This window comes from Penicillium odoratum, assembly GCF_028828045.1.
Source record: "Penicillium odoratum strain IBT 22623 chromosome Unknown utg000005l_segment0_segment0, whole genome shotgun sequence".
Lineage (NCBI taxonomy): Eukaryota > Fungi > Ascomycota > Eurotiomycetes > Eurotiales > Aspergillaceae > Penicillium > Penicillium odoratum.
Window position 1 is genome coordinate 6,560,528 of NW_026643147.1, and position 19,462 is coordinate 6,579,989.

Consider the following 19,462-nt stretch of genomic DNA (forward strand, 5'->3'; position numbering starts at 1 on the left):
ACACAATTGGTAGATTTATTCGGTGTATTCTTCATTCACTGTGCATATTTACGATCAATTTTACTTGAGTTCCCACTTATCTCCCTCGGACACAATCTCCACTGGCCGGCGCTCATCCAATGACCTGCGGCCTGCATCGAGAATCGCTGTGGTCGCAATTGTGTTCTTCAGAGTAGGAAGGGCACGAGCATCGAGCTGATCAAGTGTCACGCGGCCCTCATTGAGTGCTGTCACGGCATCAATGAACTTCTCAAAGCTGACATAGCCGTAGCCGGTCTGGCCGCCAAAGTTTCCTTCCTCGTCGGGAGCGTAGCGCATATAGAATCTGGAATGATGTCAGTAAGCTTTCTGAGATATGTTTCGCATATACCCCAACTTACGGGTTGACCCAGATCAAACCTTGATCGTCGGTGGTCACATCATAGCTGCGCTTAGCCTGGTTCACCCGAATCTCACCATTGGCCGCCATGTCTATAACCGGTCAGTAAATATACCAAATCGCCCGCCAAAGGAGAAACACATACAGTGGAAGTACTGGTTAGAGTGCACACCCGCATTTTGCGGTGCTGTCCAACTAGCCGTGTAAACACCCGTAGCAATCTTTGCGGGGTTATCACGACGTCTCCACTCGACAAGCAGAGTAATAGTATCCTCTGTCTCAGGCACACAGCCCAACGCCTCAGCTGTACCCTGCGAAGCCGTAGCCGTGACCCGCACAGGCTTGTAATCCGGCACCATACTCTCACAAATATCAATATGGTGACTGTTCAGGTAGTACGAGATATCAGACTCCCGACCCGCCCACGCCTTGAAAGTCTCAAGCTGACTCTTCGGCTGGCTCATGTAGCTGTAGAAGTAGTTGAAATCGCCAAGGGAGCGTGCCTTAGCGCGGGCATCAGAGTACGCAGGATCGAATCGCTTGTGGTGCTCGATGAAGACGAAGACGCCGTGCTTGCGAGCTTCGTCGACGAGAGTGAGGTGGTCAGCTAGACGCTGGGTTGCGGGCTTGGTGATCATGACATGGATGCCGCGCTCGATGGCGTACAGGGCGATTGGGAAGTGAGTTGGGTCGGGGGTGAAGATTGTGATTGCGGAGCCCTTTGGGAGGGCATCGATGGCTGTCTTGTAAGCGTCTGGGTCTGTTTGGTCGTCTGCTGGGAAGGAGGCGAAGGATGTGTCGAGGCCATTGTAGACTTGGCAGATGTTGCGATGGAGGTGGTCGCCTTTGTTTGTTTAGCTGGTTTCAATTGGGCTGGTTTGCGAGTCGTTTACTTACGGATTCCGGGGAACTTCTTGCCAGACACGCCGACCATGCTTAGGTCGGCGACTTTGCCTCGTCGGCGTAGATCGAAGAGACTCAGGCCGACGACGCCGACCTTCTTGTCTGAGCCTGAGGCGCCACCGCCGACGAAGCCGGTGGTGTACTCGCCGGTACCGACCTGGTGAGATTAGCTTGCTGTATGCGGGGCCATCGGCAATTGTACTCACCATCAATACGTTAGGAGGAGCCATGATTTTTTCGAGGTGTAGAGGATTGGAGAATATTAGGAGGATGAGGAGGAGTAAATATAGAAATAGAAAAGTCTGACGGAGTGATGGGCTTGGAAATAAATCTTCCGGCATTTGAATGGAATAACGTCAATAGCCGATGTCATATCTTATCGTGAACCGACGTTCAACACTTTCTGGAGTAGATTCTTTCTATATTCTTGAAATTTGAAGTGATTCTTAATCAGATTAAATGCTATCTAGGTAGAAGATCAATGGTCCTCTCTCTTACTTCAATTACATTCTTCGTTCGCTATTCATCTCGACAGTACTCTGTCTAATTTCATTAATTTCGCAATCAACGACCCCTCATCCACGATACCCCCCCCCCCCCACATTTACTTCAATCCCAATGATTGGTGGAATAAAATTCTCCGCCAAACATAACGCTCGGAGAATTCGCCGAACGTGGGGGAAGGACAATGGCTGCCGGACCATTAAAAGCAAATAAGCAGCCAGGTATTTCCTGTTTTCTTGCTTTACAGTATATTCATAATCAACATTGTAAGTCAACCAAATATACTACTCTAGCCTGGAGCTAATCAATTATCAGCATCATGTCGCAACTCACTCCCCTCCGACCTGGCGTCTATGCCCCGACTATGACTTTCTTCGATCCCGTCACTGAGAATCTCGATGTTGCTTCTATCCGCCGTCACGCCGTTCGCCTGGCCAAGGCTGGCCTGGTTGGTCTCGTCACTATGGGATCCAACGGCGAAGCTGTTCACCTTACAAATGAGGAGCGCATGACCGTCACTCGAGAGACCCGATCAGCCCTCGACGAGGCCGGCTTCCAGAATGTGCCCGTCATCTCCGGTGCCAGTGAAAACAGTATCCGAGGCACCATCGAGCTATGCAAGCAGGTCGCTGCTGCTGGCGGCGAGTACGCCCTTATTGTTCCCCCAAGCTACTACCGTGGCGCCGTTGGCAACGACGAGACTCTGTACGAGTACTTCACATCCGTGGCCGATGGCTCCCCGGTCCCTCTCATCCTCTACAACTACCCTGGCGCCGTCGCTGGAATCGACATGGACTCCGATCTCATTATCCGCATCTCTGAACACCCCAACATCGTCGGCACCAAGTTCACCTGTGCCAACACCGGAAAGTTGACACGCGTCGCCTCCGCCCTGGGTGCTATTGTTCCTCCCTCCCCACTTGCCCCCACCCAGCGTGCCGCCCCCACAGTCTCCAAGCCTAACGCCAAGCACCCCTACGTCGCCTTTGGCGGTATCGCCGATTTTGCTCTCCAGACCCTCGTGTCTGGTGGTTCTGCCATTCTGGCCGGTGGTGCTAATGTTATCCCGCGTCTTTGTGTGCGCATCTTCAACCTCTGGTCTGAGGGCCGTCTTGCTGAGGCTATTGAGGCGCAGCAACAGCTTAGCGCTGCTGACTGGGTTCTCACCAAGGCTGCTATTCCTGGCACTAAGTCTGCCATCCAGTCCTACTATGGATATGGAGGCTACCCTCGCCGACCTCTGGCCCGCCTCAGCGATGCTCAGGCTAAGGAAGTTGCCGATAAAATTAAGTCTGCATTGGATGTAGAGCTGTCGTTGAAGGATGTGGTATAATTATGACTTGCAAAGAAATGGACATACATATTTCAGTTATAATTATAAATGAATTGGAATTCAATTTAAAATCAAACTTCTCTCATGAATCTCTTTAGCCCGAAGTACCGGACTAGAATAAACCCTCCTAATGCACACCTTATCGATTACGATAAGCTCCATGGGCATCATGGCGGGTCCAGTTTCTCCGGTGATTCTTATAGGTGGAGAAACCCAGGTCGGAGTTGATACGAGACTGTTTATCATTTTCTGCCCCACGGAAACCACCCCACGCTCTACCTTACCGTTTGATCGGGATAGTAGATGCCCGGTCATGTTAGTTAAAAGTATCCATTCCGAATCATTCGGGACTGATAGTCCTGAACTAAAACTTTAGCATGACTGTTCCGGGGAGGTCGGCCGATATCCCGTGTTGAGTTATTAAATGTAATTCGTGGAGTATCCAGTATTGGTAGATCAAGATCTTCTCTCGGACGAGAATATTCATTGACTTGATTTCGAGTGGATACTGTGCCACAATGGTTATACGGAGCGAGGGTGACGCTCTAAGATGAGAAGGTTTTTTCTTGTGTGATATACCCCCCACTCCCTTTCCTGTTTTCTTGTCTTTTCTTCTTTTCATTTTCAACTCTGTCAATTCTAAAGCCTTTCAATCTATCACTTTGGACTTTTCTGAGACCTTTCAAATTCAATTGAACTGTTTACATCATGCCTTACCCCGAGGAAGCTGAAGGCTTCCAGGTTGATGGACCTGAATCCTTTACCGACTTCAAGAAGCGATTCGTGAGTTGAATCTTCTAAAATCTCTCGAAGGCTCTAACAATTACTCTCCAATGAACAGTTCAAGTTGAAGCCTTTCGGTGACCATGGTACGTCAAGAGACACCCCAATGACTTGGCTCATCGCTAACGTATCAATTAGATGTCGACGTCAAGATCGAGGCATGCGGCGTGTGCGGCAGTGATGTCCACACCATCAGTGGTAAGAAATTACTCTGAATACCAATCGTTACAAAAACTCACAAGTCATACAGGTGGATGGGGAGACCAGAAATTTCCTCTCTGCGTCGGACACGGTAAGCCCCCAAGTAAGATATCCATAAATCAAGCAACTAACATCTCCTAGAAATCATCGGTCGTGCCATCCGCGTCGGACCCAAGGTTACCCTAATTAAAGAAGGCCAGCGCGTCGGTGTTGGCGCCCAATCCTACTCCTGCGGCGAGTGCAAGCAATGCCTCAACGACAACGAAACCTACTGCCCCGTGCGAATGATGGACACATATGGATCCGAGTGGCCAGAGACCGGCATCGTCAGCCAAGGCGGTTACTCCTCTCATGTACGCACACACGAACACTGGGTCTTCCCCATCCCCGACGCACTGGAGAGTAACACGGTTGCGCCGATGTTGTGTGCCGGATTAACGGCTTACTCGCCACTTGTGCGCAATGGTGCGGGACCTGGGAAGAAGGTCGGTATCGTTGGACTGGGTGGAATCGGACACTTTGGAATCATGTTTGCTAAGGCGTTGGGAGCGGAGGTGTGGGCGATTTCGCGATCGCGGGCTAAGGAGGCCGATGCGCGGAAGCTTGGTGCTGATGGGTATATTGCTACTGCTGAGGCGGGCTGGGAGGTACCGCATCAGTTTTCCTTTGATTTGATTGTTAACTGTGCCAATTCTTCTGAGGGATTTGATTTGGCGCGGTATCTGTCTATGATGGATGTTCATGGAAGGTGGATTAGTGTTGGATTGCCTGAGGAGGAGGGACAGGTTATCAAGGCGCAAAACTTGATTTCTAATGGTGTGCTTATCGGAGCCAGTCATCTTGGAAGTCGTCGTGAGATGCTGGAGATGCTGCAGCTGGCTGCGGATAAGGGTCTTAAGGGTTGGGTTGAAGAGATTGCTATTGGGGAGCAGGGGTTGAAGGAGGCTATGGAGCGGATGCAGAAGGGCGATGTTCGCTATCGTTTTACTTTGACTGGTTATGAGAAGGTCTTCGGGTGAAGATGACCCGATGTAAAGAATATGCGATAAGAATGAATGTGGAGATGAATAAAATATCATTCCAAGCTTGTTCATTTCGAAATGCACAGGCATGATGACGTGGAAATTTGAGGCTTTGTCGGATACAATATGGTAAATATATGAGTACTTTGATAATACTAATCTCCTCTATGAGTTGTTCAAAATAGTCCCCAGATTCGCTTAGAATTTCGACATTCCATTGACACAATTTTTTTTTCTCTCAGCCATCTACTAGGCTACTAATAATATTTGATAAATCCTGTCAGGAAAGAAAATATACTTGTAAATCAATTGAGCCGGCCTAGAGCGGCTTAGGGGGTGACTTAAGTCAAGCTTAGTCACCCCACCTATCTGTTTCGGTAAATTTCCAAACATTCAAGTTTAGGGCGAAGGAATTGGGATATATTTTAAGTTGCTATTTTTGAACCAAGAACTTTGTCAACTTTTTGGGGTTCCAGTCTTATCTGCATCCCCATAGTGGATCCGGGGCCGAACAGGATCGCCAATGTAGCGTCATGTACGGAGTAGATCAGAATGGAATCTTTCTATACGTTTCTCACAAACATTCCTGCTTTTCCCGATTAATCAGAGTTTTGGACCAGACTTGAACCGCCACTCCGAGACCCAACGGATGATGTACTCGGTACTTGAGCTAGAAGGCAAACTCATAGCGGATCCCTGGGTAGCGGTACTCCGCAGATATGGTCAGCCCCATGATTTGCCCCCCAGATCCTGAAAAAAAATCATTCCCTGCAGATCCGGGTACTGGGCGATGTATCTTTGAATCTAAATTGTTAGTGTTTCTCTTACAATTTTGAAAAATCGGTACTTAATAGTGACTTAGGTGAACACCAATCAGTCAGTACCGATTCACCGCCCGACTCGGACTCTCAGACCCATCAATATTTCCTGGAATTCGTCCGCTACTCCTTATTTCTCCTTGCGCAGCCCTCGTTTATTTTCTTTCCCTTTGACTCTTTCCTTGTATTTTATTCCATTACATTCATTCTCTTCCTTTTCTTCGACTCCCAGGGCACGTTGTGTTGTTACAATCTTTCCATACACATCGATTCGCCCCTGCTCAGCCCGATACACTTCCATTTTTATAAGTAGACTGGGATTGAAGAAAAAAGTTCAGTCGTTTTGATCATATATACCACTGATCAGGGAAAGGCTACCCAACGCCAGTACAATTGTTAATAATCCGCCGTTATCCGCGCAATCGACTTCATGTCGCCACGCGAGACTACCTCCACGAGGCGCCGCCCCTCCCTGTCCCTTCGCCCACGAGCCCGGACCGCGGTGCAGATCCCCTTTCCCAAAGACTACACCTTCGAGTGGCAAGAAAAATCTCTGGGTCAGGATCATAATGCTTCCGTCGAGGAGGTGGAGCCCTTTCCGCACGTGCCCCGGCGTCGTGCGGCCAAGAGCTTCTCGAGCCTGCGCCATCCAATGGATGGTCTAGTTGCACTGGGACGCCGTCTTTCAGTCACTATTCGCAACAAGTCATCGAAGCATAACCTGCGTCTCCAAGGAGAAGAGGAAGATAGCGAGTTCCGCAACTACCAAATCGCAGGACATTCCCACAAGCGCAATGCTGCGTCTGGCAGTTGGGAGGTGCGGCCTGAGCCGTGGACCAATGGCTACAGCGTCAACCGACGTCCCTCTTTGAATAGCGTCTCCGCGCTACACGGTTTCTATGTGCCCACCGCAGCGGTTCCGGGCCCTATCCCAGGCCGTGGATTGGAGCCGCCCATCCTTCCGAATGACATGTTCTCGGGCGCGGCGGCCCGTGCTGCTGCAGCTGCACAAAATGAACAGATGGAGATGGCGAGGCTCGAGATGGCCCGAGCGGAGCGAGGCAAGACCCTCGATACTATAGTGACGCAGGATTCAGAGAGTGGGATCGAAATTGATCTACGGGACTACACTGACTCGGACACCGAGACGGATTTTAAGCGAATTGGTAAGGATGACTTGCAGACGGTTCCTGGAAATTAGGGCTAACTGATACTAGATCCGGCTTCATACTTGCCTGCCGAGATCATGACTCACGTTCTTTCTCATTTGGACCCTGCCTCTTTGTTGAACTCTGAGCTGGTATCACATCTTTGGAATCAGCAAGCATCGTCTCCTTTTGTTTGGAAGCCCGTGTTTCGCGGTGCCTATCCTCGCCGTCCTGCTAGTTCCACCGCAACCAAGAAAAAGCAGTCTTTGGGGTTGGGGAAGAAGGATCATCACCAAGACTGGAAGAGAATGTTTCTTGTCCGTCGAGCTCTTGATCAACGCTGGAAGGAGGGCAAAGCAGCCGCAATCTACTTGCACGGACATCAAGACAGCGTGTACTGCGCGCAGTTCGATGAGGACAAAATTATTACTGGGTCGCGGGACCGCACAATTCGTGTGTGGGATGCCCACTATCCTTGGCCTTGCCTCAAAGTCATTGGTCCCCCTCCCGGCGAGGTGCCTGGAATTGGCCAGGTGAACAACCCTGCCCAACAAGCGACCGGAAAGTCTCCCTTTCTGACCATCTGCCCACCGTCCACTCCCCTGGATACCATCATCTCACCGATGGAACAGCCGCTAGACTACCACAGTGCCTCGATTCTCTGTCTGCGTTTTGACGAGGAGATCATGGTCACTGGGTCGTCGGACTACACCTGCATTGTGTGGGATATTAAAAATGATTACAAGCCGATCCGTCGTCTTGCCGGTCACCATGCTGGTGTGTTGGATGTCTGTTTTGATGATCGTTACATTGTTTCATGCTCCAAGGATAGCACCATCTGCGTCTGGAGCCGCGAGACCGGCGAACTCCTGAAGAACCTTGTGGGTCACCGCGGGCCGGTCAATGCTGTGCAACTGCGGGGTGATCTTGTGGTATCAGCTAGCGGTGATGGCGTGGCGAAGCTGTGGAACGTCATATCTGGCCACTGCGTCAAGGAGTTCGCCAGCAAGGACCGTGGTCTAGCCTGTGTTGAATTCAGCGATGACGGTCGTACCATCTTGACGGGTGGTAATGACAAGACCATCTATCAATTCGATGCCAACACGGGTGAGATGGTCAGTGAACTGCACGGGCACACTGGATTAATTCGCTCGCTGCACCTAGACAGCATGAATAAGCGTCTCGTGAGCGGTAGCTATGACATGAGTGTCAAAGTTTTTGATGCCGACTCTGGCGAGCTATCTATTGATTTGCCTGGGTGGACTACCAGCTGGATGCTGAATGTGCAATCTGACTACCGGCGCATTGTAGCCACCAGTCAGGATTCGCGGGCTGTGATCATGGATTTCGGCTACGGTCTTGATGGGATTGATCTTTTAGAAGAGTGATTTCTATCTGTTTATATAATATTTTTGCTTTATATTTTTGCTTTGAAAATCTTTTTAGCGTTCTTTCATCTGGGACAGATTGGTTGGAATCCATGGTTGGGTTTTGGGAGTTGGCATTGACATTGGGAACTTTGAAATTTTGAAAATCAGGGCGGCATTTGAGGCATAGATCTTGTTTACTTAGGCTTTCATACAAATCGATGCATTTCACAATGAAGTTCATATCTTCATTGACATAGCAGGCTATCCTTTATCCCAACACATACCTCTCATAGTTCAATAGCTTTGATGAATGGACAAGCTTGGGAACCACGCCTCAGGCACAAAGATGACGTAAGACCCTTGTGATTGGTTGATGTTCTCCTAGCGCCACCATGATCCGTGGTTTTTGGCATCAAAACAATCACGTCGCCATTTTGCATCAACACGGACAGGTAACCCTTAACAAGGAGCCCTGCCTCTGCATTATCACGTCTACAATTAGCGCTTTTCTTATCCAGTCCATCCTCCCTTCCTTTTCCTCTCCTTTTCTTTACACTTCGGCTGCGGCTATCATTACCCCACCATGGGTGAATCCAGGTTCGGCTTTCACCCCCTATCGTCAATCGACATGGCGCGTTAATCATGAACTAACCACGATATATATTTAGACAAGAGCTTCTGGCTTGGTTGAACAACCTGCTCCAGTTGAACATTACCAAGATTGAACAATGCGGAACTGGGTACGGATCGACAAGCTCCCTCTCGAGGACTGGACAAAGAATCGGTTAGAAGAGTGTGACTGACGGAGGATTTTGGATATTCTATACAGTGCCGCGCTATGTCAGATCTTTGATTCCATATTCAGTGAGTGTAGCCTTGATTGAAAGGTCATCGACTAGTGGCCAGGCGTAAAAGGGGAAAGAAAAAAAAGCGTTGGATTGGCTTTACTGATGCGGGGATTTTTTTCTAGTGGACGTGCCCATGTCGCGGGTCAAGTTCAATGTCAACACCGAATACGCCTACCTGCAGAACTTCAAGGTCCTCCAGAGTATGTCCGACAAGCCGATCTCGGTCCCCGCCATTCCCCCATTCTGACGTGCCTAACCTCCATCCAGACGTGTTTGCCCGCCATGGTATAGAGAAGCCTATTCCCGTCCAGTCCCTCAGCAAATGCCGCATGCAAGATAACCTGGAGTTCCTCCAGTGGGTTAAGAAATACTGGGACCAGCACTACCCTGGTGGTGATTACGATGCTGTTAGCCGACGGAAGGCGTCCGGTGCTCCCGCTGGTTCCGCTTCAGCCTCATCACGCGCACCCTCGGCGGGCTCTCGCCGTGGAGCTACACCGGTCACATCTGCTGCTCGTCCCCGGGTTGCCACTGCCGGCCCCAACACCGCTGCCCTGACACAGGAGATTGCCACTCAGAAGGAGGCCATCGCTGGTCTTGAGAAGGAGCGGGACTTCTACTTTGCCAAGTTGCGCGATATTGAGCTGTTGCTGCAGACCGCTATTGAGGCCGACCCAGAGCTGGAGAAGGAAGAGGATACGCTGGTGAAGCACATTCAGGGAATTCTGTACTCGACTGAGGTAAGTTTATGTTTTGTCCTTGTGCTCATCCACTATGAGGCTAATTTTATTGATAGGATGGATTCGAGATCCCGGCTGAGGCGGAAGAGGGTGTGGCCGATGAACTGGAGACGTTCTAAGCGGCAAAATAGGGACTGGAAAGAAGAAAGTGCGAGTGTCCCGTTGAATAAATACCCCCATGTGTGTTTCTCAAGTAGAGCAGACTGTGAATGTGTCTGAAGTACAGAGAGTAGAGAAATGATTGTTTCAGGCTATTGATTGGTCCCGGAGTATTAAGTAATCAAATCATTCGGTCCCAAAGTCACTATTTGGATTGCTTCCACGTTCCCAAATGATTCGCCCCGAGATAAGTATATCCCTATAGATCTTTAATGTTTGAATCTGTAGATACTTAGCACCAGCTAGAAGAGTTGACTAGATAGAGTATTACTTGGTTTTAGGGGTAGAGCAATTGTATTAATAGGTCCTTACAGATAATTAAACCTGCGTGGTACACTAGTCTAAATATAGCCTAGTGTTGCCAGTGGCTGGCCAGAACCTCTCGGCACTATCCACTTTGACGTTTTTGATTGGTCACATCACTCGTGTACCTGCAGCGTCACTATTCCTTTTTCAAAGAGTCCGTTGGTTCTCCTCGCATCTTTATGCTTTTTCCTCCAAATAAACAAAGATGTCCTCTGATTCAATTTGCTTTCTCTCTGGGACATATTCATCTTTGTGGTCTTTAGCCCCAAGTGTAGGGAAAAATCAGAAAATTCCACTTTGGCCCCCCCCCATCCCGGGCTAGTTCGTCATCCACGCGGGTCGGGACTTAGCTTCGATTAGGGGAGCGCTGGGTCCCGGTCTGGCCGTTCCACTCATTTCCTTTTTCCTCTTCTTTTCTCTCCTCCCCCCACTCTCAAGACATACTCTACCGAGTCACTGTTTTTGCAGGAAGAAGGTCTACCGGACTACGTCGTGTCACAATCGCCCAGTGCGCATTGATCATCACGCTGAGCCGGTTTCTTACGGGCCGACGCTGATATCACTTGACCGTTTGTGCTTTCAAGGAAAAGTCGTCTTCTGCAATGTTCAATATGGACTAGGCCGCGCGGTCGCTCCTTAACTTGTGTTTTTTTCTTCACTCTTTTGATCCTGGTACGTCGCTGTGGGGAACATGAGTTCGAGATGAAATTTAAGGAAGACCCGGAATAACAAGACAATGTTTATCCAATCAAACCTCGGTCAGCAGTGAAACGAGCTCCCGCTAACAGACTTCACAGGCTATTCAGACGAATGCCATTCACTCATTACTGAATTTCAATTGTTGACAGCATTCAGTCCGGTCAACATCCATTCCTTACTTTTGCACCAGTGCCCTCATTTTTCTTGGGACTTCTATCGAATAAGCGGGCAAGACCCGGCTGTTGTCTGTAGCGACGAACTTCTCGCCCAGAAACATACAATTCTATTCGCTATCGCTCGTGCTGGTCGATCCAGCCCCGACCTCTGCGAGGACTTACAACAAACCTTTGTTCCCACCTTCTTTTATCCATCGACACCATGTCTCAGCATGGATTTCGCCATTCCCGGATCAGCAGGATCATAAATGCCAAGCATCGAAAGGAGGAAGAAGAAGATACGGTAGACGGTTCAAACCCCGCTTTACACAATGTAAAGGAAGTGCAAAAACCTCTAGTATTAGAAGATACAGTCGAGCCGTGCGACCCGCTAAATCGGAACTGTATGGAGGATGTGGCTATTTCCTCTGACTTGCTGGTTAAACGACAAGCCGAGTCATCACAAACATCGGCTACGGTCTCCACGGTAGTGCAGGTGGTGGAGAGTATCTCGCAAACTGCGTCGCAATCAACTGGCACGGACTTTCCAATCACTCTCTCAGGCACATTCGATATGACGATCTCAGCAACTTTTTCGGCAACTCTCTCAGGAAGTCTCTCAGGAACTGACTTGCTGGCGACGTCTGTAACGGATTCGTCAATCGCATCGATAACATCACCGACCACCCAGCCCACTACTTCGGCCACGAGCAAGCAGCGCGTACCTGTCTCGTCACCCAGAGTCTCTGCAGGCGCTGGTACTCAACATACCTCCACCCCCTTGGTATCTCCCGCTAGCAGTCCGACAAGTTCGGCTACGACAAGTACTCCAACCGTGAACAGTGTCTACTATTACTCATACTCAACCTCATCCTCGGCCTCAGCCTCAACCTCAACCGAATTCGCATCCGCATCCTCGTCCGCATCCTCGTCCCCAGTTTCTGGAACTTCGTGGACTGGCTACTACTCCAGTTCGACTGAAACACCATCTTCAACAACTGACGTGCTTGGAGCTGTGCACACTGGTACCAGTTCTGGCTCCAGCACCGGTGATGGATCAGGGTCGTCCACGAATTCAGGGTCCTCGGGCTCGGGATCTTCCATTTCCCCCACCACATCCAAAATTGTGGGCGGGGTGATTGGCAGTGTTGCTGGTCTGGCTCTTATTTTTGCTCTCCTTTTCTACATCCTTCGTCGGCGGGGTTATCTCCAACGCTTCTTGAAAGACAAGGGAACAGAAGCTCTTCCATCCAGCGATGCTGGAACTGCTGGCACCAGGGAAATGTCCGAGAGACCCTCCAGCGTCTTCACTACTTCGTACTTGGCTCCTGCCTTTATGAAACGCTGGCGTCAGTCAACCATGACCACCAGAACTGATAGCACAGTCGATTCAGATTCCAGCGAGCGCGGATTCCAAAAGATCTCAGGCCGGAAAATTCCCCCTGTCCTCACCCATGGAGGAGATGGTTTTGGTGGAGGACTAGATGGCGACTCACCCACCATTCCAGACTGTCTTATCGGCCTATCCCCATCATCCTCAACTGGAGGACCAAGTGGGGGCTTTCTATCTTCTCCTGTCGCACATGGTCCGCCTCCAGCATCCCCGTTCGGCTCGCCACTTGATACGAACTACACACGGGAAATAGACGAGTTCCCCACCCCGCCACGATCCAAGATTCAACTTCCAGTCTCCAGCTCAGTGAATTTCGGCTCTCCCACCATGGTATCTTCTTCTCACTCTATTCCGCAACCGCAAAGTGCGATACCTGTCCAGCGGCCGGACTCAGTGGGACGAAGTCTTCCAAGCTTTGATGGAAGCCGCGGCAGCCGCTTCACGGAGAGTCTGGATCTGTGATCCAGAGTACTTACTCTTCGAGATATGCGATATGCGATACGAACCAAAAACAAAAACCGAAAAGCGGACGTGTTTGCGGGACTTGGAATTTTGAATTGCTGATAGGTCATTACCCATTCGAGTGCTTTGATTGGATTTAGCCCTCTTCACCTTCATCTCCTTGATTTTCTTTCCATGTCTGTTGCTCTCCGAGCGCTTCCTGTCGTTGATATTGTCTTTTCTTGTTCTTTATTTCTTTGCCATTTCTTCCTATAGATACCCATTGTCTTGATCCCCTCACTTGTCAATATTTGTTTACCTTGTATTGTCTGTCTTTCTTTCTGTATTGTTTCCAGAACATTTTGGTAATACGGTTATGAGCCACTTTCGGTCATACCATTCTTGTGTGGATAGTTCTAGGATTATTTAATAATTATACCTACAGCGAAAATTACTTTGGATTGTCACGGAAGCCTGGAATGGGGCAGTGAAGTATACTTATACGAAAACTGCCTTGATAAGTGCACAGCCTATGTAGATCATGTAAGACATATCACAAGCTGAAGGCACTAGAGCCTCAGCCACATGTACCCTGGTCATGTGCACCCAGGTACCTGGAGACTAAACTGGGCATATGACTACTAGTATTTCTTTAGTTGGTTACCTAGATGGTTGGTCATCACCTTATATCTGCACCGCCACAACCTTGTTGATTTGCCTCGTCTAAGCCACATGTGGCTAGTGGCAAGATCACCGCTAAGCTTCTGAAACCAGTCAAGGATCAGATCTTGCATTCCTGCGATCATCGATGAAATGATATCTGCGCCAAATTAATGACACCTCGAATGACTTCCAAGCCCTGACAGTATAGACCTCTCCAATGTACCTGTATTTTCAAGCTATACCAAGCCACTATGACACCCTCGATAAAGTCTCGCCTCCTTACTCCGTGGAAAACAGCGTAATAAAAGCATCTGATTGTCTATCTGACGCATGGACCTAGGCGGGGTCCCCTAGCTTCGTATCATTGGTGTTCTCATCGAGGCGCAGCAAGCACATCACTCCACCCGTGGTAGCCGGCGGCAAGCCCAAATCCGTCAGATCCAACGGGGATTGGATCGTTATCTCGGCGGAACCAGTTCCAATATCTGACGTTGTCGTCAGGCCCAGCGCCACGGGCCAAAAATCATAAGCTGGAGTTTGAAAGATATTATACCGGCGCCTAAGTTCCTCAGCTATGTAATGTGTGTAGAATATATCCGTGCATTTGTCATGACCCTGTTATTCCAACCCTAAGCCAATGCACTGGTACCGTGGTCATTGTTCGTGTTTTTGGATCTCTTTGGGTATGCTTGTAGACTTTGGTCTGATGAGCAGTTGGACCCAGTAACTTAAACTGATAAGAGGCTGTGTTTCTTGGAAACGTCATCTTGAAAGGATCACCCCGGGTGATGAGGCCTTTTCTACTCGTGCCAATCCTGTTACCGCCGCTCTCTTCTCAATAAACCTGTGAAGCGCTGCTTGGCATCTTCTTAAATCTTAGCGAGCTCAGATGTTCTACCCATGTCAGGCTTTATCCATTTTAGGCAGCCTGGGCATTTATACACAGCCTCCTCGCAGCGGGGTCATAACATCGTCTTGCGCCCCGAATTCGAAACGAACATAAAAAACTACAAATCTATTATACTTGCATAATTGGATCAAGCTCGCTACATTAACACCCATGTCTTCAAATTCCACGGCCCACCAGGGCCCATTCTTAAGCCCGACCATAATAACCAATAATCCGGGCAGAGAGGTACGTTCTATACAACACTCGAAACAGTATTCGGCGCCAACCAAAACAAATCCCATACTGACATTCTACCTCGCCCTAGCGTTCACTATCCGTTTCATCAGCAGCAGCTTCCTCTTCATGTCCCAGTCCGACATGCACCGATTTCATCCATAGTCCATCTTCATCTCTATCCCCTGAGATGGCATGGAATCAAATTCAAGACCCAAACCATCTAAGCGTACACCACGCACATCGACCCTCCCAGTCCATCGACGGAGATACCCTGCGTCCACGCTCGGACTCCTTCGTGTCAAATACAGATACAGTGGTACGCTCCAGAACAAGCTCTGATGTTAGCGACGCAGCCAAATTATTATATGACGACGTTACGCTCTCTGAAGCATTGCGGCCTGATCCTCGTGAAGAAGCCGATTTCCATGTCCAAGATAACCGGTTTGCGTTTTCTCCCGGGCAGTTGAATAAATTGCAGAATCCGAAGTCTCTCGCTGCTTTTCATGCTCTTGGGGGCTTGCAAGGTCTTGAACGTGGTTTGAGGACGGATCTTAATGCGGGGTTATCGGTTGATGAAGGTTCGTTGGTTGGATTTGTTGAGTTTCAGCAGGTTACTCCGCCTTTATACAATCGGCGGCTTTCGAGTAAGGCTCTTGATGAGAAGATTGAGGTGCCGAGTACGGGGAAGAGTGGAGATGGATCACCGTTTGAGGACCGGGTGAGGGTCTTTGGGAAGAATAAACTACCTGCTCGGAAGTCAACGGGGTTTTTTAAGTTGTTTTGGATTGCATATAATGATAAGATTATTATCCTGCTGACTATCGCTGCGATTGTGTCGCTGTCCTTGGGCATCTATGAGACTGTTGATGATGGGACTGGTGTGGAGTGGGTGGAGGGGGTTGCTATTTGCGTTGCCATTTTGATTGTTACTGTTGTCACGGCTGCCAATGATTGGCAGAAGGAAAGACAGTTTGCTAAGCTCAATAAGCGGGTGAATATCGATGTCCTCTGAGGCTGGTATAATGCTGATATTTATTAGAATGATGATCGGGATGTCAAAGTTCTTCGCTCGGGAAGGTCTATGATGGTATCTGTATACGACATCATGGTTGGTGACGTCCTTCACTTGGAAGCTGGTGACTCTATCCCGGCAGATGGGATTTTGATCTCAGGACATGGTGTGAAATGTGACGAGTCATCTGCGACTGGTGAGTCTGATCAGATGAAGAAGACAGATGGCAACGAAGTCTGGCAGCAAATCATCGAGGGTAGGGCTACCAAGAAGCTCGACCCTTTTATGATTTCTGGTAGCAAGGTTCTGGAAGGCGTTGGTACCTACCTGGTTACTAGCGTTGGGCCATACTCTACATATGGTCGTATCATGCTCTCCTTGCAGACTTCCAATGACCCAACGCCACTCCAGGTGAAGTTGGGTCGCTTGGCTGATTGGATTGGTTATTTGGGCTCAGCGTAAGTGGCTACCAGATCTATAGTGAAGTCCTTGACTAACTATTCAGCGCTGCAATTATACTGTTTTTGATCTTGGTCTTTCGATTTATTGCCGATCTTCCGAATAACCATGGCACACCCGCTGCCAAGGGCAAGGAGTTTGTGGATATTCTCATTGTCGCTGTGACCGTTATAGTTGTCGCCATTCCAGGTGAGCACTAGTTGAATGCTAAAGACTAGGTATATTATTGGTAACTAATGCTTTTCTCTTAGAGGGTCTTCCATTGGCTGTCACTTTGGCTTTGGCGTTCGCTACCACTCGCATGGTCAAGGAGAACAACCTTGTCCGCGTCCTTCGAGCATGCGAAACAATGGGAAATGCTACAGTCATCTGTTCGGATAAAACAGGAACCCTGACCCAAAACAAGATGACTGTAGTTTCTGGTACCTGGGGCTCAAGTCATAGTTTCAGCCAGTCTGAACTTGATTTTAGCAATGGTAACAAACAAATGAGCATCGCAGAGACTTTTAAGAAGTTATCCGCCCCGGTGCGGGATCTCATTGTCAAAAGCGTTGCTTTGAACTCCACGGCAATCGAGGAGAATAAGAATGGCCAAAAAGAGTTTCTGGGCAGTAAGACCGAAGTCGCTCTACTACAGATGGCTCAGGATCATCTAGGCATGGACCTTGTTTCAGAACGTGGATCTGCTGAGATTGTTCAACTTATTCCGTTCGATTCGGCGCGGAAGTGTATGGGTATTGTTTACCGACATTCGACCGCGGGATACCGTCTCCTTGTCAAGGGTGCTTCGGAATTGATGGTTGACGCTTGTTCCGGGCAGATTACAGATCTTGACGCCTGTACAGATTCATTACACACCGACTCGCTCTCCGACACAGACAGACGGGTCATCCTGGCGACCGTTGATCAATACGCTCAAGGTTCTCTCCGTACTATTGGAGTCGTCTACAGAGATTTTCCTTCTTGGCCTCCGCAGAGCGCTAAGAGACTGGAAGATGACCCATCTGCCGCAAGCTTTGACGATATCTTCCACGACATGACCTGGATTGGTGTTCTGGGAATCCAAGATCCACTACGACCTGAAGTCCCACCTGCCATTCGCAAATGTCACTCTGCAGGAGTCCAGGTTAAGATGGTAACAGGCGACAATGTTGCAACAGCCACAGCTATTGCATCCGCTTGTGGAATCAAAACTGAGAATGGCCTCGTTATGGAAGGCCCCAAGTTCCGGCAGCTATCAGACGAAGAAATGAATGAAGTTATTCCTCGCCTTCAGGTTCTGGCGCGTTCTTCCCCCGAAGACAAGCGCATTCTTGTTGAGCGACTGAAGCTTCTTGGTGAGACCGTCGCTGTTACTGGTGATGGAACCAACGATGGACCTGCTCTGCGGACTGCGGATGTCGGGTTCTCCATGGGTATTGCCGGGACCGAAGTCGCCAAGGAGGCTAGCTCGATTATTCTACTCGATGACAATTTTCGATCGATTGTCACGGCTATTGCATGGGGTCGGGCTGTCAATGATGCTGTGGCCAAATTCCTGCAGTTCCAGATCACAGTGAATATCACCGCTGTGATCTTGACTTTTGTATCTTCTGTGTATAGCAGCTCAAACCAGAGTGTTTTGAATGCTGTGCAGTTACTCTGGGTTAATCTTATCATGGATACATTTGCTGCCTTGGCTTTGTAAGTATCTCTTACCTTTTGAGAGAAGTCTCTCGCTAACACCCAATAGAGCCACGGATGGCCCAACAGAAAATATTCTAGATCGAAAGCCTGTTCCAAAAAGGGCATCGCTTTTCACTCTAACAATGTGGAAGATGATTCTTGGGCAATCTGTTTACAAATTAGCCGTGACATTTATGCTGTACTTTGCTGGCGATCAAATCCTCAACGCTCACCTTGTTTCCGACGACCCAGCACTCCGCGCCAAACAGCTTTCTACAGTTGTCTTCAACACATTCGTGTGGATGCAAATCTTCAACGAGCTAAACAACCGCCGCCTCGATAACCATTTTAACATCTTCGAAGGCATGTTCCGTAACTACTGGTTCCTGGGAATCAATACCCTCATCGTCACAGGACAAGTCATGATTGTATTTGTTGGAGGCCAGGCATTCGGTGTCACCCGACTCAACGGCACTTTATGGGCAGTTTGTCTGGTATGTGGTTTCGGATGTCTGCCATGGGCGGTGGTTCTGCGCCTCATTCCCGATCGTCATTTTGGTCTTGTCTTCAATGCCATTGTTGGAGCGTTTGCATTTATTCTCAGGCCACTATTGATAGCCTGGAATGCTTTTGTTCGTGGGTTGAAAGTGTTATTTCAACCCGTGACACGTTTTTACCGTCGAGTCTTTTCCCGCCGGCATGTGGAGCCTAGTGAGTCTTCTGTTCAGGCATCATCGGGCTCTCCTGTTGATGAGGAGAATCCTGCGGAGCCGAAACTGGTTCGACGGGAGTCTCCTGAGCGTCCTTCCACACCACCGGCGATATCAGTTCCCCCTATTACTGTGACAGTTTCACCATAGATGGATTTCAAGGGAGCTTTATAGTACGGCTTACAAAACGGGTGGATGTCTGTTTTTTATTATTGGATTACGTTCAGCGTGTTCGTCTTTCTTCATCATCTGTACAATACCAACCCATCTGCCCTGGATCCAGAGAAGATTGGCAGACTTGAAATAAGAATAAGACTTGGCAATTTCCCACTTTACAAAAGTATACCCTGGGTATAAGCTGGTCTCAGCCCTAGAATTCCGGGATAAAGATAACCGATGTAACCACGAGGTGATAGGGAAGTTTGCATGTTGTGGAAATTGCAATGGGGGCTGGAATGCTGTTATGCTCTGTAAGACCTAAAGCTAGGGACTATCTGCATCTTGTAGATCCTCTGCTTATGAGATTCTGATTACCTGCAGGAACAATGACAAGGGAAACCTCCCGTGAGTAACCATGAAATAACAATTCAAGTTTGATTTTGTCATTTTCATTCTGTGGTCTCTT

The 19,462-nt window shown here is 49.0% G+C and overlaps 7 protein-coding genes across 7 annotated transcripts; 6 read left to right on the forward strand and 1 right to left on the reverse strand.

The window, feature by feature from the left end:
• Positions 1-60: 60 nt before the first annotated feature.
• On the reverse strand, positions 61-1,512 carry N7520_008047 (Gfo/Idh/MocA family protein; the record flags this gene model as incomplete). Its single annotated transcript, XM_057141981.1, has 5 exons — positions 61-325; positions 381-471; positions 525-1,223; positions 1,277-1,439; positions 1,489-1,512. 5 exons carry the CDS (start codon positions 1,510-1,512, stop codon positions 61-63), a joined length of 1,242 nt encoding a protein of 413 aa, XP_056995987.1.
• A 593-nt stretch (positions 1,513-2,105) lies between these two features.
• N7520_008048 (dihydrodipicolinate synthase family protein) lies at positions 2,106-3,119 on the forward strand (the record flags this gene model as incomplete). Its single annotated transcript, XM_057141982.1, has 1 exon — positions 2,106-3,119. The coding sequence occupies one exon, from the start codon at positions 2,106-2,108 to the stop codon at positions 3,117-3,119; it is 1,014 nt and encodes a 337-aa protein (XP_056995988.1).
• A 708-nt stretch (positions 3,120-3,827) lies between these two features.
• Positions 3,828-5,122, forward strand: N7520_008049 (NAD(P)-dependent alcohol dehydrogenase; the record flags this gene model as incomplete). Its single annotated transcript, XM_057141983.1, has 5 exons — positions 3,828-3,902; positions 3,961-3,988; positions 4,041-4,100; positions 4,153-4,194; positions 4,245-5,122. 5 exons carry the CDS (start codon positions 3,828-3,830, stop codon positions 5,120-5,122), a joined length of 1,083 nt encoding a protein of 360 aa, XP_056995989.1.
• A 1,251-nt stretch (positions 5,123-6,373) lies between these two features.
• On the forward strand, positions 6,374-8,479 carry N7520_008050 (F-box/WD repeat-containing protein; the record flags this gene model as incomplete). The annotated part of the gene is made up of 2 exons (XM_057141984.1): positions 6,374-7,109; positions 7,161-8,479. 2 exons carry the CDS (start codon positions 6,374-6,376, stop codon positions 8,477-8,479), a joined length of 2,055 nt encoding a protein of 684 aa, XP_056995990.1.
• A 710-nt stretch (positions 8,480-9,189) lies between these two features.
• eb1 (microtubule-binding protein BIM1) lies at positions 9,190-10,168 on the forward strand (the record flags this gene model as incomplete). The annotated part of the gene is made up of 5 exons (XM_057141985.1): positions 9,190-9,245; positions 9,291-9,325; positions 9,432-9,509; positions 9,577-10,049; positions 10,106-10,168. 5 exons carry the CDS (start codon positions 9,190-9,192, stop codon positions 10,166-10,168), a joined length of 705 nt encoding a protein of 234 aa, XP_056995991.1.
• A 1,423-nt stretch (positions 10,169-11,591) lies between these two features.
• Positions 11,592-13,223, forward strand: N7520_008052 (uncharacterized protein; the record flags this gene model as incomplete). Its single annotated transcript, XM_057141986.1, has 1 exon — positions 11,592-13,223. The coding sequence occupies one exon, from the start codon at positions 11,592-11,594 to the stop codon at positions 13,221-13,223; it is 1,632 nt and encodes a 543-aa protein (XP_056995992.1).
• Positions 13,224-14,925: 1,702 nt separating this feature from the next.
• Positions 14,926-18,987, forward strand: pmcB (putative calcium-translocating P-type ATPase(PMCA-type); the record flags this gene model as incomplete). The annotated part of the gene is made up of 6 exons (XM_057141987.1): positions 14,926-15,000; positions 15,080-15,982; positions 16,031-16,461; positions 16,509-16,651; positions 16,714-18,145; positions 18,195-18,987. 6 exons carry the CDS (start codon positions 14,926-14,928, stop codon positions 18,985-18,987), a joined length of 3,777 nt encoding a protein of 1,258 aa, XP_056995993.1.
• Positions 18,988-19,462: the final 475 nt, after the last annotated feature.